The sequence below is a fragment of the Ruditapes philippinarum genome, unplaced genomic scaffold, assembly GCF_026571515.1.
Source record: "Ruditapes philippinarum isolate M1 unplaced genomic scaffold, ASM2657151v2 ctg8385_1_1_1_1, whole genome shotgun sequence".
In the NCBI taxonomy this organism is placed as follows: Eukaryota; Metazoa; Mollusca; class Bivalvia; order Venerida; family Veneridae; genus Ruditapes; species Ruditapes philippinarum.
The window spans coordinates 18,139-33,176 of NW_026862787.1; the positions used below are offsets into that span (position 1 = coordinate 18,139).

At 34.0% G+C, this 15,038-nt stretch overlaps 1 protein-coding gene across 1 annotated transcript; it reads left to right on the forward strand.

Moving 5' to 3' along the window:
* The first annotated feature begins 1,132 nt into the window (after window positions 1–1,132).
* LOC132720220 (uncharacterized) lies at window positions 1,133–12,349 on the forward strand. Its single transcript, XM_060704296.1, has 9 exons — window positions 1,133–1,256; window positions 2,265–2,347; window positions 3,339–3,410; window positions 6,062–6,197; window positions 6,883–6,980; window positions 7,767–7,844; window positions 8,458–8,599; window positions 9,738–10,052; window positions 11,952–12,349. The coding sequence occupies exons 1-9, from the start codon at window positions 1,190–1,192 to the stop codon at window positions 12,185–12,187; spliced, it is 1,227 nt and encodes a 408-aa protein (XP_060560279.1). The 5' UTR covers window positions 1,133–1,189; the 3' UTR covers window positions 12,188–12,349.
* The last annotated feature ends 2,689 nt before the right edge of the window (window positions 12,350–15,038 follow it).

Below are 15,038 nucleotides of genomic sequence, written 5' to 3' on the forward strand. Positions count from 1 at the left end.
TATTGGCCTCACTGCCCGAATGCTTAACGTCGCTGAACTTAAATAAATTTCACCGCTGGAATGTGAGAAAGCTATTCGTGTAGCTTATCGAAGGTTTGTAGTTCTACTCAAGTGCCGGCTTGTAAGTACCAAAGCCGAAAAATCAGCGTATGACTTTTACAGTGTCGACGTGGCTTAAAAGCCAACGACCAAAAATTACTGGTAGACAAATAGCTTATTTGTTTGTAGAAAAATCTTCATAAACGATCAAACCAAAGAAATAAATGACTGGACAGCTTTCTTATAATTAGTTTAACTCACAGGATTGAGGGAGGGTATCGTCCTCATTTTCGCAATCGTGTCAATTACTTTAACTAACAAATAAATTGCTTGGCTTAATAGGATTCCATCTAGCTTATTTTATTTAAACATACTGGGTTTATTCAATCATTTGATGCAGGCCTTTACCGAGGAATTGTGTACAAATTTTCAGATAATTTCTTTCAATAGAAATCATAGTGATTGATTTAAGTAAGATGACCCAATAAGAGAAGCGTTTAAACCGCTTTTTAATCAAACCAGAACAAGAATCACACACACGCGCGCGCACACGCACGCACACATAACTATTTTAGATTCATTTCTGAGTGTATTTCTTCTGAATAACTACATTGCACAGTTTTTGTTGAATGTTCCCCCATCGATCGTCGTAAGAATATTAGATGGGTTTTATTTTCAGAAAATACCCTCCTATATTAAATTTTATGTTTTTCATGCTTTTTTCATGCCACCCTCAGTGGAACTCTTTTAAGTTTGAATGAAGTCATTTCTGACGATAAAACTTGAAAAAGACATGAGCAGATTTAGTTCTGAATATGTATGTGTGTTTCAATAGGTTAAAAGTTGAATATTTTAACAATACATATCCGTAATATATATTTGTGTATTTTAATATGTTTTAAGTTTATTTGTTTAACAATAATTATCCGTAACGGTGCTACCACTGACTAAATTAGTCGTGTTGTTACCATTCAGAATACTTGATAATAATTGTTGTATCATGTTATGAGCCAACGTATATATTCATAAACGTACTAAGTGTGAGTAGAACACGTTTATATACAGTGATTTATAAAACCCCTTATCTATTTCCAATCTATAAACCGTGTGACATGTTAATACTCCATGTTTGCGGTCAGATATACTAATTATGGAAATGATATGTGGAACGAGGCAGTTCTTATTGTTACATATTTTATATTCTTTGTTGCATCAAGGTATTGTTGTTTTTTTATTTGATTTTTAACAGATTCTTTTTAGATCTACGTCTTTGTCAATTTGTACAGTTTAGAACTAAAGTTAATCAGTTAAACTTTAAACGGCGAAGTTACTTGTTTGACTTTAAGTACATTTTGTGTTTAAAGGGACTCCATTGAGGTTTTTTTGACATGACAGAACTGGAAATATTTTGTTGAGATTAATTATCCATTTGATGTGCCAAATTTAAGATAATTCGCTTTCTCCGTTTTTTCTAAAAGAAATATTCATGTTTAAATGTATTTTGTACAAGTCTGAAAATAAAGTTTTTGTTTTGTTCTGTTCTGTTCTTATTGTTAAACGACCCGAAATTGAAAAGCGTTGCAACGCTTTGCTCTCAAATCGACATAAGAATAGCACAAAAAAGGTTTATCAATTATTTTTTTTGAGTATACATGTACATCTTCATAATCCTTTACATATTTTTCTGTTTTAAGTGTCCCAGTTGATTTATGCAAGACATTAGGATATTTGTTTTTATGCTTTTGGACCTCAGTGGAGTTCCTTTAAGAATAATGTTTCTTGTTTTTTTGACGTTCAGAAAAACTTACATATATGATAACGCAAGTACTCACTGATCCTGATAATATAATTGTTTCTGCGACAAAGGTGTTGATTTCACACAGATTTGAATATTCTGAAAACCTTAAGAAGCAGGTCTTAAAGAAATGACAAAATAAATATGACATCTTCTAAGACCAAGACCATTTTACTATCAATGTAACTATTTTGTATGGTTTCAAAAATAGAAATAATGAAGTTTTTTACGTGAAATGTTTGATAGACATATTTCCTGGCTATACATGAATCTTAACCCTTTTTTTTATTCTAAACGTTTCTATCCGTTTACCAGGTAGATATAAAGAGTTACTATTTTCACCGTCAGAAGTTGTCCTGATAAAAAATGTTTGAACACATATAGTTATACAGTTATTATACGAAAATAATTAATTTTATGATAATTTTAGATGTCGCTACTCGCTGTTTCGAATGTCAGAATATTCCTTATCCAAGGGCTTGCTCAAAACTTGTTGACTGCAATTCGGACGAGGTGAATTTGTCTATAACTTTTTACTATTTTCTGTCATTGGTGTAAATTGTTCAGGATTTTACATTGAGAATCAATGTAATTGTGTTAAAATACATGTATAACTTAACATATCCGTAGTTATATTTCCATAGCCGAGTATATGTTAAAAGGATAGTTTAAAACTGCCTTCTTCAGTCCGTTGGAGTGATCCTCGGCCATTATCTATCCTTATCCGAAGACTGACGGAAAGGGCCGAAAAGTTGCGATTGGGTTGAGAATTGTCTAATGTAAAGGAAGTTTTTCATATTGATGAACGAGTAAATGACGCAGATAATTTACTCAGATGCCTGCTGTTAAAGACTGAAATAATGCCAAAAAAATGGCATCTGAGGTTTTTGTTCTACAGCCTGAATATAAAGATGAATATTGCCTTTGATTTTAATAACCATAATAATTACAGTTTCGGTGTGATAAATAAACTTATCCAACAAAAAGCAGCAATGCATTTTAATAAAAATTAATAGCATTTATTCTTAGTTTGAAATAAGATACATTTGTATTTCACATATGAGCCTCTCCATGACAAAACCAACATGGTGCATTTGCGCAGTCTGATCAGGATCCATGATGTTCGCTATCAGTTTTCTACTTGTTTGCTTGTTTGTTTCATTTTACGCCTTTTCCCAACAGTATTTCAGTCATTTAGCAGGTAGTTTCCTAACCATCGTTCCTGGAGAGTTACACCAGTACTAGACTACCTTCCTCCGTGCTAAACTACCAAAGCATCTCCCGGGGATCGAACCCACGCCAGAGAGGTAACTGGATTAGAAGTCATCGACTCTAACCCCTCGACCACCGAGGCGGTTATTTTCTACTTGTAATAGGGTTGGTAAGTGAAAAGCATGGATACTGATCAGACTTCGCGGATGCACAGGCTGGTCTGGATCCATGCTGGTTGCAAACGCACACATGTTGGTTTTGTCATGGCGCGGCTCATATATTGTGTTTTCAGCATTGTTTCACAGAACAATATGTAACTACAAGTGGAAGTATTGTTTATAGCACTGGTTGCTTGCCCCGGCAGGTAATAAGAAAACACACGAAAACAATTAGGTTTTTGTATAGTTTAATTAGACCACAGCTGTTTTCTCTCGGCCAATCAGAGAAGTTTAAAAGTGTTTGATATATCCCACACATCACAGTAAAGTGTTTGATATAACTATCATGTTTGTATTCAACTGAAAAGAAAAAAACTCGTTATGTGCACACTTTATGCGGGGAAAATTTATAAGTATATAGTAAAGTTCATAGTGTAATTCCCTTCTTAAAAAATAACAGATAGCAATTGTCCTTTGACCAATTTATTTCGTCAGTTCATCATTTTACAAGAATAGTTACTGTATTTGTAAATAAGAAAAAACAAGCAATAATGAAATGAAATGCGTTTACCAATCTATTTAAATCTATATATGTATCTACATTTTACGACCGCTTTTGTGCTAATATTTTTAGGCACTGTGCCTTGTGCATTATGCCCGGCTCACTCTTAATAGCAGACACTGTAGATGTACATTCATTTTCGGTTTGGGATGAGGGGATTCCACTGGTGGGCAGGGGGTGGAGTTTCCGAACGGTGACTGGACTGCGTTTGCAACGCTAAGGCAATGCTATGCTTTAAGGCTTCAGAGGGACGTTTGAAATATTTTTTAGTTGTGAATGAGGTAAAAAAGACAATGCAGGATGTATATAAAGCATACAACAAAAACACGAATCTATATGTCAATTAAAATATTTTCAACTTCAGCCGGACAACCAATCAATATCCTGAACCCTAGGGTTGTTTAAGCATTAAGTAAAACGTTAAATGAAAGTTACCTGCCCGTTTCTCCAAGAGCCCACTCTTGAGAAGCAGCCATCGTCCATGATTTCTGTCTAAGAGTATTTTTCGGTAAGCAGTTTTGCTTCTTGACTTCATATTCAAGCGCTGTGTACGGTGTAATGTCATTTAAACATTTAAATGAAGAATCAACAGGAATAACAACAAAATCTCTCAACTTGCAAAATTGTAATAATATCACATTCAGAAACGTTAAATTCTTCCCAAATTTCTTCTTACTGCATCTTTGTGATAGAATGTGAAATTTATCATTCATAAGATTGTGTATACAGTAACTTATGAAAGAACATGAATTATGCCATTTTCTCGTGCTTTTTTTGCCTACAATAAGGCCAAATAGATTAAGTAAGAAATATTTGGATGTAATTCTCGGAGAAAAAAATCGTTTACGCATATTAAATCTTCACCTTAAACAGAGAAAACTACCTGTGGTCTAAGTCAGATAGATCGCTCGTACCAGTTGGATGTGAGATTTATCAACTCGCTTCGCTCGTTGATAAATCTCACATCCAACTGGTACTCATGATCTATCCTATACTTATCAAACATTATCCACTGTTTAAACTTATACGAGGAGTATATTTCAATTAGTGGCAGCAACTCAATTTAACCATGATTTGCACGTGAAAATACATGTATAATACACCGTTGGAAAGATTATTGATTTTTCTAACCAACAGTCTATTTCCGCACGATTTGCACGTGCAATAAAATTTCAGCTGGTCATGTATATACATGTGGTTTTTGTAACCTGGTTGTAAACATGGTTGAGTTGCATTGTGCAAAGAGCTTATTGAAAAATTCGTTGATTATTGGGTATATGCGCGTCAGAAATAAAAAACAGATTTAAATTTAGTTTCAAGAGAATTTCAGGTGGGTGTTAATGTTTAAGGATGGTAGAACTAATGTTAAGGATTATCCCCGTCCTCGGCGGTCAATTGCCGCTAGCTCTGAAAGACATTAATAGCACTGTTAAAGCCAAAGTTGATGAAGATGTAAGATATACCGTGGAGGAAATAAGAGACATATCAGGCCTTAGTTTGTCATATGAGGTTTTCCATCTTGAAGAAAAGTTGAAGTTAAGGAAAGTTTGCGCCCGTTGGATCCCGCCTTTGCTAAATTCTGACCAGAAATGTGAGCGTGTTGAAAAAAGCCTCGGCCTTATTGACTAGGTTCAAAGATCGCGACCTAAGGTTAATTGTCACAGGGGACGAAACTGGTAAAATATACTTTTACAAGTGGCTTTGTGAAATAATCTCTCCATAATGGTACAATATATAATTATGCTTGTTTCAACACATATAAAATGTAACCAATGAATTTCTGCACGGGTGCGAGCCTCCAATATAATTCATTATTGGATCCATCAATTCAACCTTGTACAGAAACCATAATAAATCTACGACGTAATCCATCTAGCCTCTTTTTCATGTTCTTAGTCCCAAACATCCATATCAAGTCCATATTGTTCTCCCTCCCTATAGCATTGCTTTCACTAATACCATTTACTCTCAAGAAACTATTTACATGCAGTTATTGAATTTAAGATTTTGAATTTACTAATCCGAATTCCAGTTTTGAATTTTATTTCTACTACTGTATATATTTAACTAAATTTTCTTAAAATTAACACTGGCCCGAACTAATTTTCACTGGCCATGGGCCACCGGGCTAGTGCTAAATTCGATGACTAATCTACGAGAAAATAGCCACGATAGGGTAACATATTCATGGCTATTTTCTCGTAGATTAGTTGTTCTATCTGTGTTTATATCTCGATACTTGCTAATAAAATATATTTACTAGTATATAAAGTCATCATTTTATAAATTTTACAGCGTTGTACTATTGTTAGTGGCCAGAATTTTGGATCGACATTTAGCAACATTTCAGTTCGAAGTAACACCGATATTTCAACCTGTGTCGAATGCTGTGCTGGTGATTTTTGTAACAACCAGGGATGTGGAACAAAAGGTATACGATGTGTCGATCTGACGTTTATTACAAACATTACTGGAATAAATGTATCTAAATAACGCTGTTAAAACATTTAAAACCTTAATGCATGACAAGCTGTCAAAATTGCCACGGATGAAAAATCCTGGAGTTTTCAATTTTCCACGAGATTATTTTCAAAGAATCTCAAATCATTCTTGTGGTGTAACTCTCCTATTTTAGAGATGGAAGAAAAGTGCCGAAACGGAATTTTTTAAATGGAAACACATCTCCTACCTAGTAAATGATTCATTTAAATAAGAATATAAAAATGCCACTGATAAAATAGATGAAACAGAATTAGTTATTATCGCTTTAAAACCACGCAATTGCATCAGGATTGACCATAGCCATGGTGTCCATCCTCTCGAACATGATTCCACTTTTGTATTTTGTATTGTATAGATGATAACAATTTTCATAAGAATTAATACACACACTATCATAATGATATTGTCATTACAATAATACTGTTGAATTTTTTAATGGATTTAATCTTTTTCTAGCAAAACACCCCCTCCCCCCCGAAAAAACAACAACAAAAAACAACAATAGTGCAGCTCTATAAGAAAAAAACACCATGAGTACATAATAGAAAATGATTAGCTTCTCCAATGAATTTTTAGATATTATGCACTATGATCATTTTTGCATATCTTGACAGCTGTACCGTTTGATCAAAGAGGTCCATATTGTTTTCATTGCGACGCCGTCCTGGACCCCACAGCATGCAGCAACGCAGCTGTTTGTCTACAGAACGAAGTAAGAAAATCATTACCTAATTAACATTTCAACAATCACATTCTGTTTACTTTATTATCATTTTCATTGCCTTGTAGTTATTTTTTTCACATAAATGTAATCATTTATTTTTTTAAAGCTGCCATATACTTGGAACATCAAATTCTCGGTATAGATATATAATACAGTAAACAACAAAAGAAGTGAACAAAACAAGCTGAAAAATTCTTGAAAAAGGTAATCTATCGGGAGCAAGGAAAACAGAAGCCGCCCAGTTAGCTCAATTGATAAGGCGTTGGACTGTCAATCGGGCGACCCGAGTTCGATCCCCGGACGGTGCAGGTCACTTTTGTTGTGATTGATCATGAAATCTCTTCTTTGACGGTGTTTTTCACTGTACCTCCACTCTAGCATGTACAGAAGTTTCAGTTCCTTGCGGAAGTGACGGTAACTAGTACTGGTAAACTGGCCGGAACGTAGCGGTGGCTGAACTGTGCAATGTTAAATTCAATTTGGCTTACTGCCGTGATCCGGAGTGAAAACTACCAAACCAGCACCAGCACCAGTAGCAAGGGAAAAAAAGAAGAAAAAAAAAAGAAAAAAAAAAGATAGAAAATATAGACAGTTTTATTGTGTCTGTTTATGAAAGATAATGGAATCCATCATAAAATAATTTTAAAACTTTTTAGATAACAACGTTAATTAATGGTTATAATGTAGTTAAAGCTTAATTGTATTTTAATGGTGTCTATCAATTAGTTGATATATATACTCTGCCCTTAATAGATCTTTTTGAACCATCTCCAGGTTTGTCTTTTGTATTCTCCGAGCGACTTCGCTGGTCTGCCGGAAACTATTTTTAGAAGTTCCTGCGCAAGGCAGTCGGTAAGTTATTGGAATATACTTAGCTCACGGCACATTAATAATAAACTTCAGCGTCATACAAGTCTTAAGTCTTCACAGAAAATAGTTAAACATTATATTAGTTACTGTTGTAGAAATCTATTTCTAGGCAGCGTTATACAATAGATATAAAAGCTTTATAATAGTAACAATATTTATAAAATTTAGTTTACGTAATAAAAATAAATGTCAAACATTTCTTTACAGAAAACTAATTTAATGTCACAGGGTGAGAAACATGTGCAGCCTGACCGGGACTCGAACCCGGGATATACCGTTCTTTGGCTCTACCGACTGAGCTATCCGGCCGCTTACACATCTTCTCCCCTTAATAATGAACAGTTCTAAACCGTGATATTAACATAACATTGGTGTATAGTTCTCATTTTGTTAACCAAGTTAGACATTGGTAATAGACAAAAAGGCATATTTTTTCTATAATTACACCATTTAGAATCTGGATAATAGTTTTTAATCAACGGAATCAAAGGTGGGTATAGACTAAGTTAAAAATATGTAATTAAAAAAAGGCATATATATATAGCGATCACTGAATTGGACTTGGAAGATCACTACAAAAATTTGTAAATTCCAGAAATGTGACGAGCTACTTCGTACAGACGGAAGAACTGATTGTACACCCTATTGTTGCAAGACAGATTTTTGTAACGACAAATGTGGCATTCTACGGAACTTAACATCAACCTATATAATACCAACACATTCTTCTCCTAAAAGTAAGTATATAGCTTACAAGATTTAACAAAAAAAGTTAGCAAGGCCTGTTCTCGAAATAATGAAGTGCAGTCCGGTTAGCTCAATAGGTAGAGCATTGAACTGTGAATCGGACGACCCGAGTTCGATTCCCGGACGGTGCAGGTCACTTTCGTTGTGATTGATCATGAATTGATCATGAAATTCTTTCTACAGTCATTCGCACTGTACTTCTGATCTGGTATGTACAGAAGTTTCATTGCCTTGCGAAAATTAGGTAAACTGCAAGACAGCTTGTCCAGAAAGGATGCGGTGTCTAAAATTCAATGAGGCTTACTGCCGTGTTCGGAACTTCCGGGGTAAAAACTACCGATACCACCACCAACAACGTGCATTTTCGTAGACCTACATTGATTTATTTTGTATTTCTAAGATTCGCAAGTTTTTTTTTTTTGTATAATTGTTTACTGAGTAATGCAAACTAGCTACATGTTTTTCACCAATCAATATATATGAACTTCTTATAGGCAAAACTAACCATAAATTACATTTATTTTGTCGTAAAGGATGTGACAAATATGTTTACATTAATTCTATTGCACATTCTGCTATTTCATCATATCCCCCATCATATCAAGCTGGGGTTTTTTATAGTTGAATTCGACCTGAGTTATACTGAAGACCAATTTCCATATGAAGACTCAACAATTTATAAATTCTTTAACACAGCGTACATATGCTGTTTAATTGTCGTACAAAAAAGCATTGCAAAACATTATTATTTATCTTTTAAGATGACTAAGAAAATGTATATTTAAAGTTTTCGTCTTATACTAGTATTTGCTACTAATTACATCAATTGTTGTTCTTTTTCTTTACGTACAAGTTCATCATACAAATGTTCATTCCTTTTTTAATATAAAAACAAATTGTTTTAAATAAAAATTCTTCAGCAGACTTCCACAAAGCAATAAACAAAAACTTTTTACAATGCCAGCTATATTTAAATTGTAATCCCTATGATTATTTATGGTCTATTTTGTTTCATTTAATTTACTAAGCTTACATTCCGTATTGTTATGAAGTAGGACAAAAAAGTTAGGCAGTCTTTTTTATGAGTATAAAGAGTGAACTAAACAAAAGAAACATTTCTTTCCTTAGCAACCAAGGAAGTGTCCCCTACTTCCACTTCTTCTACTACTACTCCAACCACCACCACCACTGCTACTACTACTACAACAACGAAGAAACCAACTTGTACAGTCCCGCACCACAATAATCACAATCATTGCGAGGGTGACGGTTATTTCTTATTACGCACGGATAAACACAGTACCCGTCTCTGCGTTCATTTTGTGAAAAACCACAGCACCTGGGACGCCGCCCGAAAAATATGCAAACATGAAGGGGGTGATCTTGTTGTCCTTGACGATCATCATAAAGCCAATTTGATTAGACACTATCTCGAAAAGTCCAGTAAGCATACCGAATTTGTATTTTTTCCATATTTCATGTTGAAGTATTGTTTGGTTTTGTTTGTTTGTTTGATTGGGTTTTACGTCACACCGACAAAGTATAGGTCATATGGCGACGTTCCAGCTTTACTGGTGTAGGATGACCTCTGGTGTCCTTCCGTGCATTATTTCAGGCACGAACGGAAACCTAAGTAGAACCACCGACGTTCCGTAAGCTAGCTGGAAAGCTTCCTCACATGAAAGAATCCAAAGTCCCTGTCGGGATTTGAACCCACAGCGGTAAGGGGCAAGTAGTTTGAAGTCCACAACCTTAGCGACTCGGCCACGGACGCTATTGTTTGTTATTGTAATGTTACAGCATGCATGTTATAAATCCTTAGAATATTTGCATAATTATTTCAATGCCATAATAAATGGAGTAAAAAATATGTCATTTAGAATTATGGTATACTAGCTCTGTATATATTGAAGACGGGGTATAATTATCAAAAAGATGCAATAAAGCCTCGTTGCAATTCTGGTATACTTCATAGGATAATAGATTTATATAATTTTGACGACTAGTCTTCCTGTTTTCAATTTTAAAATGTGTGGCATTGAGTTACGAAATCATACTAAAGTAAAACAGCACACGTATGACCTCTCTTTACCATATAAAAGGCGGCTATTTAAGAATTTGAAACCAGAACAATGTCCGCACAGCACTATCGAAATCATCTAAAAAATACTAAACTTTAGAAGATTTTTTTTTTATCAAAACGAACCAGATGCCTAGTTTTTTTAAGTCAACAAATGGATATATTGAAAAATTTAGATATTTTATGACAGTGCACTGCAACAGCTCTTACGCAGATGTCAGTTGAACCCCTTTAGTTTAGCCTGGTTCCACGAAATTAAATCTTGGTAAACTATAGACAGTTGCACAGTCCATTATTTGTATACGGAGATAAGAAAACATTGTCTTTTCATTTGAAGAAAATGTAAATAGAATTGTTTTCAACAAAGCCAGAAATTAAAATTGGGTCATGAAGTGTAAAGCTGGTGTATGTGAATATTTATTTGTACTAGTGTTTTTATTGACAACTCGCAAAATAAGTCGTGTCATTCCGCAGTAAATCATGCATCTTATTCACCAGTCTGCTCCGTGTACATCCAGTGATCTCTAAATATGAATGATTGAATATTTAAATCAGTCGTATCAATTAAGCCTCGTTTATTTTAGAGTCTAAAAATATGTATGATGATTTAATCACTATGATACTTACTTCATCTGGAGTGGTCGAGTGGTTCAAGTCGTTGACTTCAAACCTCTCACCGCTGTTGGTTCGAGCCGCGCAAGCTTCGTCGGATTCTAAGTGTAACTTTTCAGCTACCTTACGGAACGTAGGTGGTAATACTCAGGCAGCCGTTTGTGCCTGAAATAATGTACAAAAAAGGGCACCTGAGGTCTTCCTAAGGTGGAAGGTCGCAATATGAGCTATACTCTGTTGGTGCGACGTAAAAACCAAAAATAAATGTACTCCGTCTAGCACCGTTTTCATTTTCCGAGTAAAAGAACCATATCACATTCTTATTGTTCCCGACGAAACAAAGTACATGTAAAATATAATTGGTTTGAATTAAAGAGGTTACTTAACATTGTTGGAGTACAAAAATGATTCTATTGGAATCATATAAAGCTTATTTTCTCTTAGATTCTGTGTTTCATTTTATCACAAATATATCTTGGTCTTAGCATAATCTTAGTTTTCTTTCCTCGTCCTCGGTATATACATGTATGTATTTACTGTTATGTTGATTTGAGTTGTGGTTTTGCATATGATCTAACTGGTCGGATTTAAAATACAATCACTAGCTTTGAGCAGTTAGGCTTTCAATTGTTTTCTAATTTAATTTACAGTTTACAATCACTCGAGCTTTTGGATAGGAGCACGTGATTTCGAGGAAACCAGGCAATTCTCCTGGGTAGACTGCAAGGAGCTGATTAACACCAGGGCCGACTGGGACTCAACGCAACCGAGCTTTTCGAGTCATGTCGCACGTGTTTGTGTAGGAATTAACAATCCTAATTTCAAATGGCACAATAGAAATTGTAGTAATGTTATAAAATCTATTTGTGAACGAAAATTATATTGATATAAAACCTATTTGTGAACGCAAATTATATTGATATAAAAAAAATCATAACCCAAAAATTGCGTAGTTTCATTTGCATGAACATTTCACGTTAGTTATTTCAAATTAGTAATTCATTTACTTTCATTGAAACAAATTTAAAACATATCTAGCTAAAAATATCCTCAAAAAAGTTTGAAAAAGTGTGAAAAAGTATGAAAATATATTTGTTATTTTTATTTTGATATTAAATAATTATTTGCGATTTTCAGTGTTATTTTTCTTCTTCTTGAATTTGAGTGGAATGAGCATGCGCAAACAAAGTATTTTTAAATTTTCTGTTCGGAAATTGGATCGGAAACAGACTAACTATTTTAACATACATGCATTAATTTATTATACACTAGGCGTAAGGATATTGTCCCTTATTGTCTTAGAGGAAATGCTATTTTTTGAGACAGCACTTTCATTTAAGTCGATGAGATGACAACATCAGAAGTAAAGTTGATTTGCAGCCACATGTTTGTCAGGATTGTGTCAACAAGTGGTTCATTTTTAAGATTATATATTCACCTTGATTCTTACAAATGATGACAAATGGTTGAATTGTTTTTTGTTTGTTTGTTTGTTTGTTTTATTTTACGCCTTTTCTCAACAGTATTTGAGTCATATAGGCGGGTAGTTTCCTAACCATCGTTCCTGGAGAGTTACACCAGTACTAGACTACCTTCCTCCGTGCTAAACTACCAAAGCATCTCACGGGGATCGAACCCACGCCAGAAAGAAATGATTGAATAAGGGACCTCCGTGGTCAAATGGTTATGGTCGTCGAATGTTTTTATTTAGTACATTATTTAGTGCCCCATTTGTGCAAACGTTTTGTATGAACTTTGTTTCACAAAACTATCATCATCTGTTCTGTAGCTTTTTCATGTAAATTGTCTTTGTGTAAGATATGTGTGATATCCGTTTAATGTATAATGTACATAGTCTCTTGTAATACCAATTGTAAGCCCCATGCCGAAATGCCAACAGTACGATCGCAATCATAGCTTATAACAACGCAGTAGAATCGCAAGTTGGCACCGTATGAATGCGAAGAGCACATTCAATTAAATGTTTTCTTTTTTTTAATAGATTTGAGTTATTATGAGTGGCATTTAATGAAGTTCAGTGTGAATATTTTTCTTTGGCAAATAGAGGCAGAGTTCATTTCAAACTGATACTCTTTTGTATAAAAAGAAAGGTGTAAGATTACAGATTGCTCCTTGGATATATTGTTACAAGAGCCTACTAGAATTCCTAAAGAAATAAAGAATCCGAGTATTGTAATTACTTGTTAATTATCTTATTTTATATAAAAGTGTCAGAGACATAAATAAAATACAAAGACATAAATAACGTTCCAAAATAGGGAGTAATTAGATATTTGAATAAATATTGAAAATGCTACATGAATAAATAGTGAAAAAGAGCGTAAACTTAAAATGGCCCCAATTATGTTCCTCAAAATGGAATATATATCAGTATTTTCACCTAAAATATATATAGATGAAGATATATAATCAGTTTTTCATTTGCTCTAGAAATATATGGCTGTTTTGCAATTTTTTGATATCCCGCATACATTATTATGTATTCATAAGTTTAGGAAATCGATACTTTTGATAGAAATGATAGAAATAATGTGCCAATGCTTAAAACGCTAGAAAATATGTCAAAACACAACAAAACGTGTTTTGATTACCTTACATTATTCTCAAAAACATTCAAATTATGTTGTTTTTGCCCAATCGCTAGTAACGGTGGTATATTCCAAATGAGTTATTACAACAGTTGATGGAATTTCTAAGAAAAGACTTTTGCTCTGTAACTAAAATTGACCTAACTTGTACTTATAAAGAGGAAAAATGTCCAGCCCAGTTCAAAACTTAACAACCCGGTTTAGTACTGCTATGTCGTTAAAACGGATTTTTCTTCTTGTCACCAAAACAGTAGTTACTTCCTGTCGCAAAAACAGTATTAACTTCCGTGACAATTATTGAATTTTGTTCCACTGTTGCAACATATTTGAAAAAAAATCCATTCAAGCTTCATTTAAATGTGCCGCAATTTTTCTTAGAATTTCTTGTATTTAATTAAATATTTTAATGACAACTTCACTTATTCAAGGATTTAGCCAAGTTATTGCAACATTGCCATAAGCTCTCTGTTAAAAGCATAACGCTATTGTCGATTGAATATTAATTGCTGACGGAAAACGGTCATTTGCCAACTCGGTCTTGCCCTGAGACATTTGCCTCCCCCTTTTACCGAGGCGGATATTTGCCACACCCGGTCTTATTTTGAACTCTAAAACTTCTGAAGAGCGTACGTTTGTCCCTGTAGTAAAATCTGCCGTATTAATATAGAATGAAATTCAAGCAAAAACAGAGGTCGACTTTATAACTAGTCTGTTCACCAACGTGGTAAATGCAGGTATGAGCCGTACATGTGTATTTATGTAGTGATACATGCCTGTTATTCTGTATGTTCTGTAGTGTTGTGAATTAACATTGAAGCATAGTTTACATAATGTGTAAAGGTATTTATAGATGGCACTGTATTATCTATATAAGGATAACAATTTTTTTTAATCATCAGCTAAGAACAAACATAATATATATGGAACAGTGCAGGAAAGCGACATAAATTGAAATGCTTACAAAGAATATTTAAATCAGAGACCGAAAATTGTAGCCGAAACGCGACACGATCATTTATTCGGGCATATTTGTTTTGTTTCTCGTCAAATAATGTATTGAAATCATATCATTTTCTATTGTTCAGTACTTATTTTATCCTTTATTTTTCTGCTGTTGTATTCAAATTT

Bases quoted from the DNA above. Each gene is read 5' to 3' on its own strand.
- LOC132720220 (XM_060704296.1), top strand. From the start codon at position 1,190: ATGGAAATGATATGTGGAACGAGGCAGTTCTTATTGTTACATATTTTA. The intron at 1,257-2,264 runs GTATTGTTGTTT...TGATAATTTTAG, and splicing joins ATATTCTTTGTTGCATCAAG to ATGTCGCTACTCGCTGTTTC. The intron at 10,053-11,951 runs GTAAGCATACCG...TTTAATTTACAG, and splicing joins ACACTATCTCGAAAAGTCCA to TTTACAATCACTCGAGCTTT.